This window comes from Bombina bombina, chromosome 1, assembly GCF_027579735.1.
Source record: "Bombina bombina isolate aBomBom1 chromosome 1, aBomBom1.pri, whole genome shotgun sequence".
In the NCBI taxonomy this organism is placed as follows: domain Eukaryota; kingdom Metazoa; phylum Chordata; class Amphibia; order Anura; family Bombinatoridae; genus Bombina; species Bombina bombina.
Genome location: NC_069499.1, coordinates 354,643,773 through 354,667,403, shown reverse-complemented (window position 1 = coordinate 354,667,403; position 23,631 = coordinate 354,643,773). Strand labels below are relative to the sequence as shown.

General features: G+C 40.4%; 1 protein-coding gene across 1 annotated transcript in view; it reads right to left on the bottom strand.

The window, feature by feature from the left end:
* Positions 1-15,229: 15,229 nt before the first annotated feature.
* TMEM198 (transmembrane protein 198) overlaps positions 15,230-23,631 on the bottom strand; it is a 101,011-nt gene continuing 92,609 nt past the window's right edge. Inside the window, exon 4 of the mRNA XM_053689812.1 lies at positions 15,230-15,505. Within this exon, the coding sequence (XP_053545787.1) occupies positions 15,362-15,505 (144 nt within the window). The 3' untranslated portion in view covers positions 15,230-15,361. The remainder of the gene's footprint in view (positions 15,506-23,631) is intronic.

The window sequence follows — 23,631 nt, the reverse complement described above, 5'->3', positions numbered from 1 at the left end:
TTTATATCCCAGAGATATCTTCTGGATTTCAAAGATTCCCCCCCAAATAAAGGGGAGATTTCGCCTTTCACAATTATCTGCAAACCAGATAAAGAAGGAGGCATTCTTACATTGTGTACGAGATCCATCCAGTTCCAAGAGAGGAACAGGGACAGAGTTTTTACTCAAATCTGTTTGTGGTTCCCAAGGAGAGGGAACCTTCAGACCTATTTTGGATCTAAAGATCTTAAACAAATTCCTCAGAATTCCGTCATTTAAGATGGAAACTATTCGTACCATCTTAACTATGATCCAGGAGAGTCAATAGAGGACTACAATGGATTTGAAGGATGCTTATCCTCACATTGTGATGCATAAAGATCTCCATCGTTTTTCAGGTTTGCCTTTCTAGACAGGCATTACCAGTTTGTAGCTCTTTCCTTTGGGATATCTACAGCCCCAAGAATCTTTATGGAGGTTCTGGGGTCGCTTTGGCGGTCCTTAGACCGCGGGGCATAGAAGTGGCCCCTTATTTAGACGACATCCTGATACAGGCGTCAAACATCCAAATTGCCCAGTCTCATACGGACGTAGTACTGGCATTTCTGAGATCACATGGGTGGAAAGTGAACAAGGAAAGAGTTCTCTATCCCCAATCTCAAGGGTTTCCCTCCTAGGGACTCTGATAGATTCTGTAGAAATGAAAATTTACCTGACGGAGTCCAGGTTGTCAAAGTTTCTAAATTTCTGCCGTGTTTTTTTCATCCCATCCGCGCCCTTCGGTGGCTCAGTACATGAATGAAATCGGCTTAATGGTAGCAGCAAGGGACATAGTACCGTTTGCACGTCTACATTTCAGACCGCTGCAACTATGCATGCTCAGTCAGAGGAACGGGGATTACACAGATTTGTCCCCCTGTTAAACCTGGACCAAGAGACCAGAGATTCTCTTCTCTGGTGACTATGTCGGGTCCATCTGTCCAAGGGTATGACCTTCCGCAGGTCAGATGGGACAATTGTTACAATAGATGCCAGCCTTTTAGGTTGGGATGCAGTCTGGAACTCCCTGAAGGCTCAGGGATAGTGGACTTAGGAGGAGACCCTCCTTCTAATAAATATTCTGGAACTGGGAGTGATATTCCATGCTCTTCAGACTTGGCCTCAGTTAGCAACTCTGAGGTACATCATACTCAGTCGGACAATATACACGACTGTGGCTTACATCAGCCATCAAGGGGGAACAGAAGTTCCCTAGCGATGTTAGAAGTCTTACAATAATTTACTGGACAGAGACTCACTCTTGTCTATCAGCTATCCATATCCCAGGTGTTGAGAACTGGGAGGTGGATTTTCTAAGTCGTCAGACTTTTCTTCCGGGGGAGTGGGATTTCCTCCGGAGGTCAAGACCAAGCAGGAGAGGGCTTTGGTGTTTTTGACAGCGCCTGCGTAGCCACGCAGGACCTGGTATGCAGATCTGGTGGACATGTCATCCTTTCCATCACGGTCTCTGCTTCAGAGACAGGTCCCTCTACCTCAGGGTCCTTTCAACCATCTAAATAGAATCAATCTGAGATGGACTGCCTGGAGACTGAACGCTTGATGTTATCAAAGCATGGCTTCTCCGAGTCAGTCATTGATACCTTAATACAGACATGAAAGCCTGTCTCTAGGAAAATTGAACATAGATATGGTGTAAATATCTGATTGTTATGAATCCAAGGGTTACTCATGGAGTAAAGTCTGGATTCCCAGGATATTATCTTTTCTCCAAGATGTTTTTGAGAAAAGGGTTGTCAGCTAATTCCTTAAAAGGGGACAGATTTTTACTCTGTCTATTTTTTTGCACAAGCGTCTGGCAGGTATTCAAGACGTTCAGGCATTTGGTCAGGCTTTGGTTAGATCCAAGCCTGTGTTTAAAACTGTTGCTCCGCCATGGAGCTTAAACCTGATTCTTAAGGTTCTTCAAGAAGTTCCGTTTGAACCTTTTTTGTTCCATAGATATCAATCTTTATCTTGGAAAGTTCCTTTTGGGTAGCTAATTCCTCGACTCGTAGAGTCTCCAAGTTATCTGTGTTACAATGTGATTCTCCTTATCTGGTCCTTCGTACGGATAAGGTAGTCCTGCGTACCAACCTGGGTTTTTTCCTAAGGTGGTATCTAACAAGTACATCACTCAAGAGATAGTTGTTCCATGCTTGTATCCAAATCCTTCCTCAAAGAAGGAACGTCCATTACACAATATTGGACGTGGTTTGTGCTTTAAAGTTTTACTTACAAGCTACTACAGTTTTCATCAAACGTTCACCTTGTTTGTTGTCTATTCTGGACAGAGGAGAGGTCAAAAGACTTCAGCAGCCTCTCTGTCTTTTTGGTTAAAAAGCATAATTCATTTAGCTTATGAGACTGCTGGACAGCAGCCTCCTGAAGGGATTACAGCTCATTCTACTAGAGCTGTGGTTTTCACTTGGGCCTTTTTTAAATGTGTCTTCTGTTGAACAGATTTACAAGACTGAGTCTTGGTCTGCGCTTCATACTTTTCAAATTTAACAAATTTGATACCTTGCTTCTTCGGAGGCTATTTTTGGGAGAAAGGGTTTTTTACAGGCAGTGGTAACTTCCGTTTAAGTACCTGCCTTGTCCCTCCCATCATCCGTGTACTTTAGCTTTGGTATTGGTATTCCATAAGTAATGGATGATCCGTGGACTGGATACACTTAACAAGAGAAAACATAATTTATGCTTACCTGATAAATTTATTTCTCTTGTAGTGTATCCAGTCCACGGCCCGCCCTGTCACTTTAAGGCAGGTAATTTTTTCATTTGAACTACAGTCACCACTGCACCCTATGGTTTTTCCTTTCTCTGCATGTTTTCGGTCGAATGACTGAATATGGCAGTTAGGGGAGGAGCTATATAGCAGCTTTGCTGTGGGTGGACTCTTGCAGCTTCCTGTTGGGAAGGAGAATATATTCCATAAGTAATGGATGATCCGTGGACTGGATACACTACAAGAGAAATAAATTTATCAGGTAAGCATAAATTATGTTTTGCTAGGGGAGCATAGACACCCCCCCTCCTCCCACAATATCAAGGGATTGTTGAATTTTAATAAAATAAATAAAACACTTGAAGAGTATATAAGTGGGAAGGCATCATGCCATTGAAATACTTCTCAATATCTGCTTCCCCTCCAAAATGATTCTGCACTAGGCACAAGCTTAATTGGCCTAGGCCAAAATGCACCCCTAATTCAGAGGCAAGAAGTATATAAGCTCTTATAGGGCCAGCATTCTTAGCTGGGAGGAGTAGGCACAATAAGCATAGCTTTTTAGATAACTGGCAAGAGAATGTTGCCCATCTTGATGTTATTGGTAATATACTATAATCACTTCTGCTAAGTCAAAGAAACAAGGGGCGCCTCATAGTGAAATCTGTAAGTCATTAACAGAACAAATGCTAGAATATAACTCACAATTTGTGATGGCACTTGTGGAAACAAAGTGCAAACAGGCAGGCTGACGCTTACAGTAGTCCGCTCACTGAATACTCTTCCAGTATCAAGGCGTAACACGAACAGCTGCTTCTAGGCAGTCTTGGTGTTAGCGTTTAGTAGTGTCAAAACTCTGAATCCCCAAATCGTGATCAGAGTATAAAGTGCAGAAAATCGGACAGCGGACTACTGTGAGCGTCAGCCTGCCTGTTTGCACTTTGTTACCACAAGTGCCATCTCAAATTGTGAGTTATAGTCTAGCATTTGTTCTGTTAATGACTTACAGATTTCACTATGAGGCGCCCCTTGTTTCTTTGATCTAGATTTCAAAGGTGAATCGACATCGTTCCGTGAAGTGGAGCTGCCCTAAGAATCCTTTTACCGGCTAGAGCTTGGTCTCACTTGCTTATCCATCACGGACACAAACTGTATGGACTGTTTGACATTGTTCACATTATTAACAGTATTGTATCAGTTTCCTTTCTGCTATTTTATTGTCAACACTATTTAGTTTTTTGCACACTAATTATTACACTTGTGTAAAAAGTAAAAATATACATTTGATTGTAAGCCACTTTCTTCTGGGATTTTTTCCAGGATTATAGCTCTACTTCTGCTAAGTGCTAAACATTGGTATTTTACATTGTTAGACAACATTAGATATGGAAGCTTATTTATCAAGCCGTCAACTGTGCTGCATTCGTCGGCACCAATACGCTCGCCTAACGTCGCAGCCGCAGACCTGAATACACTCTCCAAATTTAACAGAAAAGCTGTCAAAAAGCTGCGCACCAAGTACGGGGCGATGAGCTGCGGACTGTTGTTAACTAACAGTCATCGATCTCGCTGCTATTCGGCTTTTTAACAGCTTTATTTGTATTATGTCACTAAACACCGCCACTATACTAAACTGTTTAACCACTATCCTGCCGCTCCCCGACCCTGCCGCAACTAAATAAAGTTAATAACCCCTAGACCGCCACTCCCGGAGCCCACCGCAACTCTAATAAACTTTTTAACCCCTATCCTGCCACTCCCAGACCCCGCCGCCACCTACATTATGTTCTTAACCCATAATCTGCCGCCCCCTACACCGCCACCACCTACATTATGTTATTAACCCCTATCCCGCCGCTCACGGAGCCCACCACAACTAAATAAAGTTATTAACCCCTAAACCGCCAGCCCCCCAAATCGCCATAAACTAAATTAACCTATTAACCCCTAAACCTAACAACCCGCTAACTGTACATCAAATATTAACTCATCCCTATCTTATAATAAATTTAAACTTACCTTTAGATTTAAATTTAACTATTTTAAAATAATAATTAACCTACCCTAACTGTTACACTAAAATTACATTAAACTATATTAAACTAATAATTAATCTACCCTAACTGTTATACTAAAATTTTAAACTATATTAAATTAATAATTAATCTACCCTAACTGTTAGACTAAATTACATTAAACTACAAATTAAATGAACTATATATATTTAAAAACCTAACCCTACTCAAATAATTTTAATCTACACAACAAAATTACTAAGTTACAAAAAACTAACAACTTAGTTACAAAAAAACATAATTTATGCTTACCTGATAAATTCCTTTCTTCTGTAGTGTGATCAGTCCACGGGTCATCATTACTTCTGGGATATTACTCCTCCCCAACAGGAAGTGCAAGAGGATTCACCCAGCAGAGCTGCATATAGCTCCTCCCCTCTACGTCACTCCCAGTCATTCGACCAAGGACCAACGAGAAAGGAAAAGCCAAGGGTGAAGTGGTGACTGGAGTATAAATTAAAAAATATTTACCTGCCTTAAAAACAGGGCGGGCCGTGGACTGATCACACTACAGAAGAAAGGAATTTATCAGGTAAGCATAAATTATGTTTTCTTCTGTTAAGTGTGATCAGTCCACGGGTCATCATTACTTCTGGGATACCAATACCAAAGCAAAAGTACACGGATGACGGGAGGGATAGGCAGGCTCTTTATACAGAAGGAACCACTGCCTGAAGAACCTTTCTCCCAAAAATAGCCTCCGATGAAGCAAAAGTGTCAAATTTGTAAAATTTGGAAAAAGTATGAAGCGAAGACCAAGTTGCAGCCTTGCAAATCTGCTCAACAGAGGCCTCATTCTTGAAGGCCCAAGTGGAAGCCACAGCTCTAGTAGAATGAGCTGTAATTCTTTCAGGAGGCTGCTGTCCAGCAGTCTCATAAGCTAAACGAATTATGCTACGAAGCCAAAAAGAAAGAGAGGTAGCAGAAGCTTTTTGACCTCTCCTCTGCCCAGAGTAAACGACAAACAGAGAAGACGTTTGTCGAAATTCCTTAGTTGCCTGTAAGTAAAATTTTAGAGCACGGACTACATCCAGGTTGTGCAGTAGACGTTCCTTCTTCGAAGAAGGATTTGGGCACAAAGAAGGAACAACAATCTCTTGATTGATATTCCTGTTAGTAACTACCTTAGGTAAGAACCCAGGTTTAGTACGCAGAACTACCTTGTCTGAATGAAAAATCAAATAAGGAGAATCACAATGTAAGGCTGATAATTCAGAGACTCTTCGAGCCGAGGAAATAGCCATTAAAAATAGAACTTTCCAAGATAACAACTTTATATCAATGGAATGAAGGGGTTCAAACGGAACGCCCTGTAAAACATTAAGAACCAGGTTTAAACTCCATGGTGGAGCAACAGTTTTAAACACAGGCTTAATCCTGGCCAAAGCCTGACAAAAAGCCTGGACGTCAGGAACTTCTGACAGACGTTTGTGTAACAGAATGGACAGAGCTGAGATCTGTCCCTTTAATGAACTAGCAGATAAACCCTTCTCTAAACCTTCTTGTAGAAAAGACAATATCCTAGGAATCCTAACCTTACTCCAAGAGTAACCTTTGGATTCACACCAATATAGGTATTTACGCCATATCTTATGGTAAATCTTTCTGGTAACAGGTTTCCTAGCCTGCATTAAGGTATCAATAACTGACTCAGAAAACCCACGTCTTGATAAAATCAAGCGTTCAATTTCCAAGCAGTCAGCTTCAGAGAAGTTAGATTTTGATGTTTGAAGGGACCCTGTATCAGAAGGTCCTGTTTCAGAGGTAGAGACCAAGGTGGACAGGATGACATGTCCACCAGGTCTGCATACCAAGTCCTGCGTGGCCACGCAGGTGCTATTAGAATCACTGATGCTCTCTCTTGCTTGATTCTGGCAATCAATCGAGGAAGCATCGGGAAGGGTCGAAACACGTAAGCCATCCTGAAGTCCCAAGGTGCTGTCAGGGCATCTATCAGGACTGCTCCTGGATCCCTGGATCTGGACCCGTAACGAGGAAGCTTGGCGTTCTGTCGAGACGCCATGAGATCTATCTCTGGTTTGCCCCAACGTCGAAGTATTTGGGCAAAGACCTCCGGATGGAGTTCCCACTCCCCCGGATGAAAAGTCTGACGACTTAAGAAATCCGCCTCCCAGTTCTCCACTCCCGGGATGTGGATTGCTGACAGGTGGCAAGAGTGAGACTCTGCCCAGCGAATTATCTTTGATACTTCCATCATAGCTAGGGAGCTTCTTGTCCCTCCCTGATGGTTGATGTAAGCTACAGTCGTGATGTTGTCCGACTGAAACCTGATGAACCCCCGAGTTGTCAACTGGGGCCAAGCCAGGAGGGCATTGAGAACTGCTCTCAATTCCAGAATGTTTATTGGCAGGAGACTCTCCTCCTGACTCCATTGTCCCTGAGCCTTCAGAGAATTCCAGACGGCACCCCAACCTAGAAGGCTGGCGTCTGTTGTTACAATTGTCCAGTCTGGTCTGCTGAATGGCATCCCCCTGGACAGATGTGGCCGAGAAAGCCACCATAGAAGAGAATTTCTGGTCTCTTGATCCAGATTCAGAGAAGGGGATGTCTGAGTAATCCCCATTCCACTGACTTAGCATGCACAGTTGCAGTGGTCTGAGGTGTAAGCGTGCAAAGGGTACTATGTCCATTGCCGCTACCATTAAGCCGATTACCTCCATGCATTGAGCCACTGACGGGTGTTGAATGGAATGAAGGGTGCGGCAAGCACTTTGAAGTCTTGTTAGCCTGTCCTCTGTCAGGTAAATCTTCATTTCTACAGAATCTATAAGAGTCCCCAGGAAGGGAACTCTTGTGAGTGGAACGAGTGAACTTTTCTTTTCGTTCACCTTCCATCCATGTGACCTTAGAAATGCCAGTACTAACTCTGTATGAGACTTGGCAGTTTGAAAGCTTGAAGCTTGTATCAGAATGTCGTCTAGGTATGGAGCTACCGAGATTCCCCGCGGTCTTAGTACCGCCAGAAGAGCACCCAGAACCTTTGTGAAGATTCTTGGAGCTGTAGCCAATCCGAATGGAAGAGCCACAAACTGGTAATGCCTGTCTAGGAAGGCAAACCTTAGGTACCGGTAATGATCTTTGTGAATCGGTATGTGAAGGTAAGCATCTTTTAAATCTACAGTGGTCATGTACTGACCCTCTTGGATCATAGGTAAAATTGTCCGAATAGTCTCCATCTTGAACGATGGAACTCTTAGGAATTTGTTTAGGATCTTTAAGTCCAGGATTGGTCTGAAAGTTCCCTCTTTTTTGGGAACCACAAACAGATTTGAGTAAAACCCCTGTCCCTGTTCCGATCGTGGAACTGGATGGATTACTCCCATTAACAAGAGCTCTTGTACGCAGCGTAGAAACGCCTCTTTCTTTGTCTGGATTGTTGACAACTTTGACAGATGAAATCTCTCTCTTGGAGGAGAGTATTTGAAGTCCAGAAGATATCCCTGAGATATTATCTCTAGCGCCCAGGGATCCTGGACATCTCTTGCCCAAGCCTGGGCGAAGAGAGAAAGTCTGCCCCCCACTAGATCCGATCCCGGATCGGGGGCCCTCAATTCATGCTGTTTTAGGGGCAGCAGCAGATTTCCTGGTCTGCTTGCCCTTGTTCCAGGACTGGTTAGGTTTCCAGCCTTGTCTGTAGCGAGCAACAGCTCCTTCCTGTTTTGGTGCAGAGGAAGTTGATGCTGCTCCTGCTTTGAAATTACGAAAGGAACGAAAATTAGACTGTCTAGCCTTAGCTTTGGCTTTGTCCTGAGGCAGGGCATGGCCTTTACCTCCTGTAATGTCAGCGATAATCTCTTTCAACCCGGGCCTGAATAAGGTCTGCCCTTTGAAAGGTATATTAAGCAATTTAGACTTAGAAGTAACATCAGCTGACCAGGATTTTAGCCACAGCGCCCTGCGTGCCTGAATGGCGAATCCTGAATTCTTCGCCGTAAGTTTAGTAAGATGTACTACGGCCTCCGAAATGAATGAATTAGCTAGTTTAAGGACTCTAAGCCTGTCCGTAATGTCGTCCAGAGTAGCTGAACTAATGTTCTCTTCCAGAGACTCAATCCAGAATGCCGCTGCAGCCGTGATCGGCGCAATGCATGCAAGGGGTTGCAATATAAAACCTTGTTGAACAAACATTTTCTTAAGGTAACCCTCTAATTTTTTATCCATTGGATCTGAAAAAGCACAGCTATCCTCCACCGGGATAGTGGTACGCTTAGCTAAAGTAGAAACTGCTCCCTCCACCTTAGGGACCATTTGCCATAAGTCCCGTGTGGTGGCGTCTATTGGAAACATTTTTCTAAATATCGGAGGGGGTGAGAACGGCACACCGGGTCTATCCCACTCCTTAGTAACAATTTCAGTAAGTCTCTTAGGTATAGGAAAAACCTCAGTACTCGCCGGTACCGCAAAATATTTATCCAACCTACACATTTTCTCTGGTATTGCAACTGTGTTACAATCATTCAGAGCCGCTAACACCTCCCCTAGTAATACACGGAGGTTTTCCAGTTTAAATTTAAAATTTGAGATATCTGAATCCAGTCTGTTTGGATCAGAACCGTCACCCACAGAATGAAGTTCTCCGTCCTCATGTTCTGCCACCTGTGACGCAGTGTCTGACATGGCCCTAATATTATCAGCGCACTCTGTTCTCACCCCAGAGTGATCACGCTTACCTCTTAGTTCTGGTAATTTAGCCAAAACTTCAGTCATAACAGTAGCCATATCCTGTAATGTGATTTGTAATGGCCGCCCAGATGTACTCGGCGCTACAATATCACGCACCTCCCGAGCGGGAGATGCAGGTACTGACACGTGAGGCGAGTTAGTCGGCATAACTCTCCCCTCGTTGTTTGGTGAAATTTGTTCAATTTGTACAGATTGACTTTTATTTAAAGTAGCATCAATACAGTTAGTACATAAATTTCTATTGGGCTCCACTTTGGCATTGCAACAAATGACACAGGTATCTTCCTCTGAATCAGACATGTTTAACACACTAGCAAATAAACTTGCAACTTGGAATACAATTCAATTAGAATAATATTAAAAACGTACTGTGCCTTTAAGAAGCACAGAAGATCTATGACAGTTGAAAATTAATAAATTGAAACAGTTATAGCCTCAATCCTTATAAACAACACAACTTTAGCAAAGGTTTAATCCCATTAGCAAGGATAACAAATTCTGAAAGCAGGAAACAAATTACAGAATAAACGTTTTTTTGTCTCAGTCAACTATAATTCTCACAGCTCTGCTGAGAGAAATTACCTCCCTCAAAATAAGTTTTGAAGACCCCTGAGCTCTGTAGAGATGAACCGGATCATGCAGGAAATACAATGAGCTGCTGACTGAAATATCTGATGCGTAGCAAAAGCGCCAAAAAACGGCCCCTCCCCCTCACACACAGCAGTGAGAGAGAACAGAAACTGTCAGAAAAAAGATTAAGCAACTGCCAAGTGGAAAAATAGTGCCCAAAACATTTATTCACTCAGTACCTCAGCAAATGAAAACGATTTTACATTCCAGCAAAAACGTTAAACATAATTTCTAGTTATTAAACAGCTTTATGTACTTCTTACAGTGTAATTCTAGTGAAGTACCATTCCCCAGAATACTGAAGTGTAAAGTATACATACATGACATTATATCGGTATGGCAGGATTTTCTCATCAATTCCATTGTCAGAAAATAAAAGCTGCTACATACCTCTATGCAGATTCATCTGCCCGCTGTCCCCTGATCTGAAGTTTACCTCTCCTCAGATGGCCGAGAAACAGCAATATGATCTTAACTACTCCGGCTAAAATCATAGCAAAAACTCTGGTAGATTCTTCTTCAAACTCTGCCAGAGAGGTAATAACACACTCCGGTGCTATTTTAAAATAACAAACTTTTGATTGAAGATATAAAACTAAGTATAATCACCATAGTCCTCTCACACATCCTATCTAGTCGTTGGGTGCAAGAGAATGACTGGGAGTGACGTAGAGGGGAGGAGCTATATGCAGCTCTGCTGGGTGAATCCTCTTGCACTTCCTGTTGGGGAGGAGTAATATCCCAGAAGTAATGATGACCCGTGGACTGATCACACTTAACAGAAGAAATAACAAACACTAAATTACAAAAAAATAAACACTAAGTTACACAAAATAAAAAAGAAATTATCAAAGATTTAAACTAATTACACCTAATCTAAGAGCCCTATGAAAATAAAAAAGCCACTCAAAAAAAAAAACCCCTAGCCTACAATAAACTACAAATAGCCCTTAAAAGGGCCTTTTTCGGGGCATTGCCCCAAAGAAATCAGCTCTTTTACCTGTAAATAAAAAATACAAACACCCCCCCAACAGTAAAACCCACCACCCACACAACCAAACCCCCCAAATAAAAACGTAACTAAAAAACCTAAGCTCCCCATTGCCCTGAAAAGGTCATTTAGCTCTATTGCAGCCCAAACCCCTAATCTAAAAATAAAACCCACCCAATACACCCTTAAAAAATCCTAACACTAACCCCTGAAGATTCACTTACAGTTTTGAAGATCCGACATCCATCCTCCACGAAGCCGGCAGAAGTCTTATTATGAAGTATACGTGTGACCAGCACATGTTTAAGCAATGAGGAAAATAGACCGGTGCTGAGAGAAAGTTTAAAAATGTATGTGAGGATAGGGGTAAGGGTAGGAGAGAAAGAGGGGAGTAGCTGTGAGGGTATGGGATTGAGTGAACAGGTAGTGAGGTGAAAGGACAGTATAAGGGCAGAAAATTCTTCCTCATTAACAGGGGCAAAAGAGCTGAATTTATGGCTTTGTAAATTTTGAATGAATGCAAGCTTTTGAGGGCGTTGGAAACTGTTACTATGTTGAGAAATGATTTAATTTCTGATGAAATCAATTTTGTTGTTGAAGTGTCTGGCAAAATCTTGAGCTGAAAGAGAAGTTGTAATAGGAGGTGGGGGTTGGTAGAGAAGAGTTTTGAAAGCGGAGAACAGATGTTTTGGGTTGGAAGAAAGAGTAGAGATAAGAGTAGAGAAGTAATCTTGCTTACAGAGGTTAAGGGCAGAAAAGTAGGAGTTCAAGATTAACTTGTAGTTAAGAAAGTCAGCTTAACACCAAGATTTTATTTCGTTCAGCAGTGCAGGAACATCTGCATAGGTAGCGTGTCAGAGAGTAGTATGCCAGGGCTGAGCATAAGTGCGTGACTTCTGAGCTATGGTAGGATGGACCTTAATTGTCAAGAACAGATGTAAGGGTAGAATTGTAGTAGCAAATAGATTAGTCAGGACAGGAAAAGGAGGCGATGAAGATCTTTGGTTTAAGAACTGTTGCTGATCTAGTGACTTAATGCTTCTGTGTAGTTTGGTGAGAGGGTTAGATGGAGCAAGAATTTGAGAGAGGGCATCATAGCTGAAAATCAGATCAAGGGAGCATTCATTTTGAGTGGGAGAGTTAGTCCATTTTGACAGACCGATAGAGGTTGTTGAGAAGTTGTTTTGCAGAGGAGACAGTGGGATTGTAAACAGGGAGGTTGAATCCCTCAAGAATGAAGGCAGGGTTGTCTGAGGCCAGGAAAGCAAAGTGAGTTATACTGGTCCCCTGGCTAAAACTTGCCAGTACTCCACTTTAAGTTAATGTGATCTATTGTAGTGTTTAAAAATATATACTGGGAAAATTTATCAAGATGCATTTGCAGCTTCTGCGAACTTGCAGTTCAGGCTCTTCTTCTTATCCTAGGTAGCAGAGATAAATCACCTCTAACTCGCATCATTATAGTTTAAATGTAAATGATTATCTATATCTGATTAACACATCACTAGAACATTCTGTTAAGAAGCAATAATGTCAGGATGTATAATTTATTTGCGGTGGGGGGGTGGAAAAAATGTGTCTTCGCCTGTGTAACTAAACATCCTAGCACCGGCCCTGCCGGTGAGTTGTTGTTCATTAGGCCCTTATGATCTAAAACTCTCTGCTCTGCTGAGTTTATCTATGATGTCTCGTCACTACTGTGAGAAAAGCACATTTTAGCTTCAGAACTGTTTACCACTCTGTGCAGGTTCTAGGTGTGAAGGAGACACATATAATGCTATAAAATAGCCCCCAAAGACTTTGCATAATTTCTCTCCAAGCTAGCAAGTTTTCAACTAGGTTCAGTCACACAGTACATTAGACTATATAATTTTTATCTTAGAGTGTCCCTTATTGTTTTTTGAATATTGATTATATATGAACTTTGTATTTCCAAATTAAATGTTATTGGCAAGTTTGGCTACTTGTGGGAAATTGCTATTTATAATTAATTCTTTGTGTGAAAATCCTTCATAAGTAAAGCAGCCCCTACAGTACCAAAGATACTGATGTCATCTTAAATAAAGAAACAAAGAAACATAACATTCTTCATAAAGAGTTGAAATAAATACCTTTAACAACAGGAATTTGTTCATATTTACATAGGGCTGTGGGTTTTGGCACAGATATAAAATATTGAAAACAATAGATAAAGAACCCTCCCCACAAAAACCACGCACACTTATAACATCCTCTTACACACAGACCTAATTAATTACAGCCAAGCGCACCAATGCATTACACTACTAATGTAGGCTGTGGTGACTTGTTCATTCCTTCTGCTAGTGGCAGCCAAGGCATTTAAATATAGAAATTACCCCACTCAAACTGGCTGGCAAACATAGCCCATTTCTCTTTAAATACTCAACATTCTTTCTCAAAACATGCATAGTAAAAAAGCACTCCTAACTTTCTGCATAATAATGAGTGCCTGCTCCCACCGTCCACAGTGTCACCCACTGCCACACAGAGCAAGCTTCCTGTGCATACCATCAAATATCTGTGTTGGCTGAGGATGGTAGGATGTTTGTCCTGCAAAACAGGAGGATTAAATGGCTACTGGTTTCATCTAGGTAAAAGCAAATTGTTACTGGCCATATAGATGAGAAAAAAAACAATACACAACACCTTAAGTTTAACAAAATGCTAGCAATGTACAAAAAAGGAGTGGAGATAGCACTGCTTCTGTAGAGAGAAAGCTTTCTGTTTCAATGCATTTAAGGGACACATCAGTTATGGGAAGGAAAAACAGTACTCACTCTGAAAGTCATTTTGTCTTTTTTAGCATCCTTCTCTCATGTATAGCATTCACACCTGCCAAATCTCACACTCTTATCCCCTGTATTAATAACAAGATTTAAAAAAAAAAAGTCCTGGGAAAAGTTCTTCAAAAGTCTATTTTTCTCAATCAATCTGTTCTTCTTTTATCCAAGCCCCTGAAAAACGAAGACTTCTTCCAATACAGTTTCTTTTAGCAGGTACGTCTGGTGGCAGTTCCAAATATTCCTTTTCTTAATTCATTTACATTGAGGTTCAGATTTTAACGTGCACAGAATTTCTTCTACAATTGGCCAGTAGATGGCATTAAAGTTAGTAGCTGAGATAGGTCATTTGGATGCAGGCACACAGGGTTACTGTTGGCTTTCATTTCAGTGGATCCATCTAGAGTGGGTTGAAGTGATGGGAGAGATTGCATTCCATGGGAGGAGGTGTAAGAAAAAGTTAAATTTACAATGTGTGCACAGGGAGGTAGGTGAGAATATTTTGTGTGTGGTTACAGACGTAATTCATATATTCGTGAAGAGGTAGGAGGGAAGAGAGTTGCTTTGTGTACGATGAGAATTTCTACCATTTAAAGTAGGAGCTAAACATTTTCACAATCTTGAGTGTCTGACTGCACATTTAAAATCCGCACCCTTTTAAGAAGGGGGTATCAATACATTATTACCAGGTCAATAGAGCTATATAATGCAGGGCTGCCCTGCTCAAAATACAACTTATGGGTCACCAATCTTTTTTTATGTGGTCATCATTAATACTTATAATGAAATAAAATAAATGTATATTTGTAGCAATTTTTGTATATTTCAGTAGTATATACAGTTAAAAAAAATTATTTTCATTATCAGTAACTATGCAATTTTTTGCAAGAAATGTGATTATACTTGAGTTGTAATTTAATTTTGAGAAGTTATCTTAAGCATAAGTGTGCAAATAGTATTTGGGCACCCCTGATATAGAGATAAAACTGTATAAAAGAGTATAAATGTACTTTTCCTATCAGATCACAGCAGGAGATTGAATTCTGATTTCATAAACTTTGCTTTTAAGTGACTCACAGTGTATGGGGTTAGGATACTATGCATTTAATGTCAGAAAGCGGTGTATGCAATTAATTATCAAAGGTTTACAGTGTGACCTTACAATGTGTGCATTTTTTAGAACAGAATGTGTACAACGTGTGCTATAGTACAATGTCAGCAAGTAAAGTGTGCAATATTAGAATGCTATGAATGCAGTGCTGAAATGCAATGGGTGCCGTGTTAGGATGTAGTCAGTGCAGTGTCAGAATGCAATGTGAGCAGTGTCACAGTGTTTCCTGTGTTACAGCACAGTGTATGGGTGTTACAGCACCCACTTTCTCCCTGATCCACCTCCCTGTTTGTCCCCCTTGTGCTATACTCGCACAGCTGATGCGGCACCTGCAGTAAGTGGGACCCGAGAGCCACAATCATAGTCTAAGTCCACCACTGTGTGAGCTCCAGTCATGCGGCTTCTGGATGAACCCGACTGTTGGTCGCGGAAACTCTGGATGTAACTCTGTAGAGAGAGAGATAGAAGTGTTTAGAACCCTGAAGCTAAATTTTCACTATCCCCCAGCCATAAAAATAACAGATTATAGAAAAGTCCAAAAGACATAAAGCAAACTGAAAAGCCTGGGGCAGTTCCAGAAATCTTATTATAGGGGCAAACACTCCTGGGTTTAGGAGCGGGTGTTCCATTTGTGGAGACAGGGTGGGTGGAGGAGTATTTACGCGGGTTCCATAGGCAGGGCAGGGTAAGGGGTGAATCACAGGTGTTCTGAGGCCATAGCCAGGTGGTCCAGGGGTGTGGTTAGTCAGTTGTGGGATGTGGCCTTCACCTTTTTACTCTCCTCCTTAGCCCAGTGGGTGTGCTCACTCCCTCCAACTGCCACCAGCACTTTATATAGCCCTTTACCCATATCCCTCAGAAATGGAGAAATAAAAACAAGGAACATGAAAGGAAGAGGAATAATAAAATATGGAGATATGTAATAAACATTGGTTGAAATGTAAAAAGCATAGAAAGAGGAATTACAGCAGGAAAACTAAAAAGAGTTAAATGGGTGATAGGAATATATAAGAAAAAAATGATAACAGATTAAGAAATGAAAGAGGTCAATGAAAATATGAAAGGTGACCAGGGAGCCAATTTATCATGGCCCGAATGAGGCCAAATACCCCTGTTTTGAGTTAAGAAGCAGCAGGCTTAAGACCGCTGCTCCTTAACTCGTCCGCTGTCTCTGAGGCTGCGGACATCAATCTGCCCGATCGCATACGATCGGATTGATTGACATCCCCTGCTAGAGGCCCAATGGCCGAGAATCTGCAGGGGACGGCATTGCACAAGCGGTTCACCAGAACTGCTTGTGCAATGTTAAATGCCGACAGCATATGCTGTCGGCATTCAGCGATGTCTGGCGGACATGATAAGCTACAGCGGCCCCAAAGAGTTAAAAAAGGAAGGTAAAAAATGGCGAAGAATGAGAGATCAGGAATGTGAAATTAAAACTTAATGCTAATGAATCAGAGTAATGAAGGCCAGTGGGGAAATAAATGTATATACATAAATACACTGTTAAAGGGATATGAAACTCAATTTTTTTTAAAGTGATTCAGACATTTTAAAAATGTTTCCAATTTTCTTATATTATCAAATTTGCTTCGTTCCCATGATATTCTGGGTTGAAGAGATACCTAGGTAGGCATCTGTAGCACTACATGGGAAGAAATAGTGCTGTGATCTAGTGCTCTTGCAAATGGATAACATTCTTACAAAACTGCTGCCATCTAGTGCTCTTGCAAATGGATAACATTCTTACAAAACTGCTGCCATCTACTGCTCTTGCAAATGGATAACATTCTTACAAAACTGCTGCCATCTAGTGCTCTTGCAAATGGATAACATTCTTACAAAACTGCTGCCATCTAGTGCTCTTGCAAATGGATAACATTCTTACAAAACTGCTGCCATCTAGTGCTCTTGCAAATGGATAACATTCTTACAAAACTGCTGCCATCTACTGCTCTTGCAAATGGATAACATTCTTACAAAACTGCTGCCATCTACTGCTCTTGCAAATGGATAACATTCTTACAAAACTGCTGCCATCTAGTGCTCTTGCAAATGGATAACATTCTTACAAAACTTCTGCCATATAGTGCTCCAGAAATGGGCCGGCTCCTAAGCTTAGATAACTAAGAACATTTGATAATAGAAATAAATTAGAAAGTTGTTTACAATGGCATGCTCTATCAGTCATGAAATAACAATGATGTTGGGTTTCATATCCATTTAAATACCCTTCTTCACCTAGCAACAGCATATGAAGCGGTACATGGTTTATTACCATAATGCAGAAAGTTTATTGCTCAATCCTCCATTTCTCCAGCTCATCTCCCTTTCACACAACCAAGTGAGATGAGGAAAGAGCAGAGAAAAAAGGGAGCACTAAGCAAGCAAGGAAGGGTCATCAAGTGCGGTCACTAAAAGTGCTTAGCAAAATAAAGTTCTCTAAGGCTCATCATGACACAGGTCATTATGGGTCAGTATAAAAACAGTCGTCTAGATTACGAGTTTTGCGTTAGGGTAAAAAAGCAACGTTAAGAGGTCCTAACGCTGCTTTTTTACGCCCGCTGGTATTACGAGTCTTGCAGGTTTAGGGGCACCGCACACTTTTTTGGCCTTACTGCAAAACGATTTACGTAAACTTTGTAAAGTCTTTTTTCTATGGGACTTCCATAGCGCTGATATTACGAGTCTGTCCTGGGAGGCCAAAAAGTGAGCGGCACACCCTACCCCGTCAAGAGTCCTAACGCATTTAAAAGTCAGTAGTTAAGAGTTTTATGGTACAACTCTGTAACATAAAACTCATAACTAAAGTGCTAAAAAGTACACTAACCCCCATAAACTACCTATTAACCCCTAAACCGAGGCCCTCCCGCATCGCAAACACTAAAATAAAATTTGTAACCCCTAATCTGACGCTCCGGACACCACCGCCACCTACATTATAGTTATGAACCCCTAATCTGCTGCCCCCAACATCGTAGACACCTACATTATATTTATTAACCCCTGGCCCTAATCTGCCACCCCCAATGTCGCTGCAACTATTAACTATTTAATAACTATTCTACCTAGTTAAACTAAATACAAACTTGCCTGTAAAATAAAAATAAACTCTAAGATAGCTACAATGTAACTATTAGTTATATTGTAGCTATCTTAGGTTTTTTTTAAAGGTAAGTATTTAGTTTTAAATAGGAATTATTTAGTTAATGATTGGAATTTTTAGTTAGATTTATTTTAATTATATTTCAATTAGGGGGTGTTAGGGTTAGACTTAGGTTTAGGGGTTAATACATTTAGTATAGTGGCAGCGACGTTGGGGGCGGCAGATTAGGTTTAATAAATGTAGGTAGGTGGCGGCGATGTTAGGGATGGCAGATTAGGGGTTAATAATATTTAACTAATGTTTGCAAGGCGGGAGTGCGGCGGTTTAGGGGTTAATGTGTTTATTATAGTGGCGGCGACGTTGGGGGCAGCAATTAGGGTTAATAAGTGTAAGATTAGGGGTGTTTAGACTCGGGGTTCATGTTAGGGTGTTAGGTGTAGACATACATTTTATTTCCCCATAGGAATCAATGGGGCTGCGTTAGGGAGCTTTACGCTGCTTTTTTGCAGGTGTTAGACTTTTTCTCAGCCGGCTCTCCCCGTTGATTCCTATGAGGAAATTGTGCACAAGCACGTACGACCAGCTCACCGCTGACTTAAGCAGCGCTGGTATTGGAGTGCGGTAAGGAGCAAAATTTTGCTCTACACTCACTTCTTGCCTTTTAACGCCGGGTTTGTAAAAACCCGTAATACCAGCGCTGTAGGAAAGTGAGCGGTGAGAGAAAGCTGCTCGTTAGCACTGCACAGCTCAAAACAAAAAACTTGTAATCTAGCCGAGTGAAAACCATTATAAGAAAGTGTATATCACTCTTGAGACATACTGGACCATAACTGCAAAAGAAACAGAATCACAATAACAAATTGTAAAACTTTGTGAAGGTATGAAAAGAAGGGGGTACTGTACGCAAGTTGCCTATGAATTCACAACAAGAGGAGTAGAATGTGTTTCTCCCACAGTCTAGTTATTCCAGTACAATGGCAGATTAAGAAAAAAGGAAGAGGTGGAGAGCAAAACAGTGCAAAAACAAAGATAGCATCCGTTTTGTAGAAAGGTGCTGTGTTCTTTAGTTTATCTTTTAGGACTCTGATCACATTTTAAGAGAGCCTTATGGTCATTAAAGAGATTTGGATATATTTAAAGAAAAACAAGTTATAAGTTCAGACTGTTATATAGCAGGAACTATCCATAAAACTCTAAAATGACTCCTCAAGATAAACAGTTTAAGTTATATATGCATAAGATTCAAAGGGAAATGGTGAATTGACTAGTAGACAGGATTAAGAGCTAGAGGATGAAATTTGTACATGGATTTAAAAAAAGAATGCCGGGTCATAAGGGTAACAAACAAGGCATAACCAAAAAAGGTCATGCAGAAATCTGGATTTTCAGGGAACCGTTTTTGAAACCTGTCTAGAGGAAATTTAAGATTTGAGGTATAGAAAGGCACTACCAGATGAAAGAATGTGAACAGCACCAAAGAGGTCCAGACACAGGGTTATGTGAGATGAAGGAACCTAAACAAATCATGATCAGGACTTTGAACCAAGTTTTTTGTGAGTAGAATTGCAGAAATTATAAAGATCTTGCACTGGGTAACATAGCAATGGGTAGGCAAACATAGACTAGAATTGTTTTTAAAGAAAACCAGGTGCATCTACAAAGGCCACTTTGGCTTCTGGAAGCTTTGAGCTTTAAAATTCTGAGCATATGATTCCTTTAAAGGGATTACCTCAGTCCTCAGTAAGCTATGAAAGAACTGAAAAATGAAGAGGAACACACTCCAGAATATAATATGAGATAACTAAGATAGTCAATTTTTCAAGTCTGATTTGCAGAGATGGGTATAACATGTAATTCCACCAACTTTATAACAACCCTTGGGTTCTTGTGAACCCATTATCATTCTCCACGATATTGAGTACAATGTTATCTTTATTGGACACATGAACAAGCACTGTCTGGTTGTAATCCAAGACTGTAACATTTTTAAAATAGGCAATCTTAGAGGTTACAAGGTATAAATATAACAATGTTGGCAATGCAAGGATGGGAAATGAGTAGTAAAGGCATCACTTATCTTTTTAAACAATAAAAAAAAAATCAGGTAGACTGTCCCTTTCAGCCACTTCAATGACAAATTGAACCCTCACAGGAATGCCTGTGTTAGTCACTTAATCCTGAATAACGGCGAGATAGTCTCCTCTGAAATCCAGAATACCGAATAATAATAGGGAATGTCTCACACCTGGGACACTATGTCCCCTTGGGATCAGAAACTGTCCAAGATGTTCTCCATCCTAACATGCATCTGTCATATTCCAAACTTGTGGTGTCAGAGTAAGAAGTTGTCTGAAAGACAAAAAAATATTGCATTTTGCTAAGAGAAATATGCTTAGTGGTAGAGTAAGGGATGACCTGTGAGAAATCTTTTAAATTACAGTCACGGTGACAGGGATATTGTAGCTGCAAGCTACATATGTAGAAACCAGGCAATATAGACAGACCTCATGTACTAGTGTGTTGAAAGTGCGTTAAATCCTTGTCTCGATGATGGAAGCACTGCAAGATATACAAAAAGGGTCTGCCAGAGACCTAAAGTAAGTGAGTCAAGAAAGTCCAAAATGACACCCAAGCAGTTGATCCATGTAGGTGCAGCGGGTCAGAGAACTCTCTGGATGGCTGAACATCCACACCTGAGGGCCCATTTATCAAGCTCCGGATGGAGCTTGAGGGCCCGTGTTTCTGGCGAAATGAACCATTTATCTAGCTTTCTGGGCAGCTTCGTGGTTGGGTATGAGAATATCTGGGAAGATTTAGTGTGAAAGCCGAGTTTGCAATAAAATGAAAAACTGCTAGAAGAATAGGCTTGAACAGCTAATGCATGAGCTCTTGGATACAGGCGTAAGGAAGTCATTGAAGCATCAGAGATAAAGAGATTAGCTGACACGATAAGATTAGGATTAAGATTGCCCAAAATGTCATCAGGGAAGAAAAATTGCTGGAGTAACTATATTACTCTTTTCTGCCTGGTATTGATATTTCTGTCTTCTCCCCTTTAAAAGACCATTAAATGCAATAGGATATCATAATCAACGTGTGAATAATAACAAGACAGTTGATCAGCACATACTCTGAATTTTAAATATCAGTGCTTGAGCAGTTTTTTTTTCTGACAAATTTCAACATTTTCTTCAATTTTCCAGCCCCCTGTATTATGTGACAGCCATCAGCCAATCACAGACTCATATACATGTACACTGTGAACTCTTGCACAGGCTCAGTAGGAGCTGGTGCCTCAGAAAGTGTGCATATAAAAGACTGTGCACAATATGATAATGGAAGCAAACTAGAAAGTCTCTTAAAACTGTCTGCTTAATCTGAATCATTAAAGTTTATTTCGGACTTCCCTTTAATAAGAGCAAAGATAACTGCATGGACAGGAAATAGATTATTTCTTAGATATTTGCGTGAAAAGTTTTGACATAGGGGCTGCTTCAAATGTTTCTATTTTTTGTTTTCCCCAAAAAACAGGAATGACCGTTCACAATCTTTCCAAGTCAAAAAAAGCCAAGCTAGATAACTGCCACAATATTCAATCTCCATTTCCCCACAACATCACCCTAAACAACAGATAATGGATGCTGATGATGGAAATCCGAAGTGGTTTAAAGGGGTAAATGGAATCTGTGTTTTGCAATTGGACAGAGTGGTGTTTCTGATAAGTGCTAAACAATATTAATGCCATTTGTAAATGGGCATGATGGGTATACTGGCATATTTGCTCAATTAAAAAAACAATTATTTATTTTTTAAATTAATGTAGAAATCCTTGTTTGTTTTTTTTCAAGATTTTCAGCTAAAAGCAAGAAAAAAAAAATCCAAAACGTATCTTATCCTCTATAATATAATTTTAAGAGCTGTTATACTGGTATTATTCTAAAACTGCTAAGTATCAAGGTTTCAAATATCACCAAAAGTTCCAAACCTCACTGTACAGAATGTGGATTGTCTTTGCCAAATCTTTGTTACTGTAAAATGTGAAATTTAAAAACAAGATTTTTGTGACTCTTGCAAAAGATCCAGGTCGCTAACAAACTGTTAAATCCTGACCACAAACACAGGATTGCTGATAGAAATCCTGTTTAATAAGACACAATTACTGTAACTCGAAATCATTAAATCATGCAAGTATGAATAAAAACAAACATTTTAAGAGTGAGATCACTAACAATCATTTCTACTTGTGGTCATTATTTTCTTTTTATTGCATTTCCTGTAAATCTTGTTTACTGTATGAGTTATCTATTAAAGACACATGTAAATATCGGTCCCACCATTACCGATGGACTTTATAATAGTGCTGAATAGTAGTTTAATTCATCCAGACCATATATTCATAAATACATCTGATATGGTGTATGTGGCCATTTCAGGGTGTGTTGCACATGTGTAAGATAACAAAATCATATCAAATTATCTTTGAATACTCACAAATATGTGGAAAAGGCCAGTTTTGCAGTGTATCAAAACCTGTGGATGTGTCCATTTTGCTGTTGATATACAGTATAGCGCAAAACTCATGGTTGGATGGATTTGGATGTTTTCCATGCATGGTATGGGTGAATCTTCCAATATCCACTCATATCCGATATGCTCATTTTTCATAAAGAAAATGTTTGAAAACAGCCTATCAGGAACCAATAAACAGAATCTGAAAGGCTGGAAACAACATGTATTACGATTTTGCACCTGTTCAGTAATATCTATATCATATTTAAATAAAGACCAAGGACTATTAGTGTGACCTGTGTAGTTCCCTGCAGATTATGAAGATTTTGAATAGTCTATGGAAATGCAGAGCATTCTCCATACAAGAGTTAAGGGCCCCTAAATTTCCACTAGAAAAGTCAAGCTTTGGCACTTATTGAAATAGTCACATTTTAAGCAGAAATCATTCATTTCAGAGTATGGGCATATGGTTGTAAAACCTCTGAGAATCCAACGGTGAGGAGCAGTGGTAACAAGCTTGAAAAAAGGCTGCTGCGTAGGCAGAGTATTAGCAAATTTTAACTAAGCAGCACAAAGGAATGTATCTGGTGGTAACTCAACCACCAAGAGAACTGCTACATTTTCAATGGATATTTCTTAGATTTATCATGGTGCTCATGAGCTGAGTCAGGATCTCAGTTAGGGATGTCTCCATAGTTTCATAGAATTCATAGAAGGGAAGTGTGGCCAATTACCTGAATTGCTAAATTAAGTCTGGAATAGTTTTGATGCAGAGTGGGAGCATGGAAGAGCTCAATGTCATCCTGGTCAAAGGTTTCAAATGCCTTTAAAAGGTAAGTAGGAGAATGTTGCACACTGTATTCATAAATACAACATGCAGTGTGGCGCACCCTATATGAAGAGGAGAGCTTGTATAGTGTGAGTCAGTTTTCACATCCTATGTGTCAGGAAAATCTAA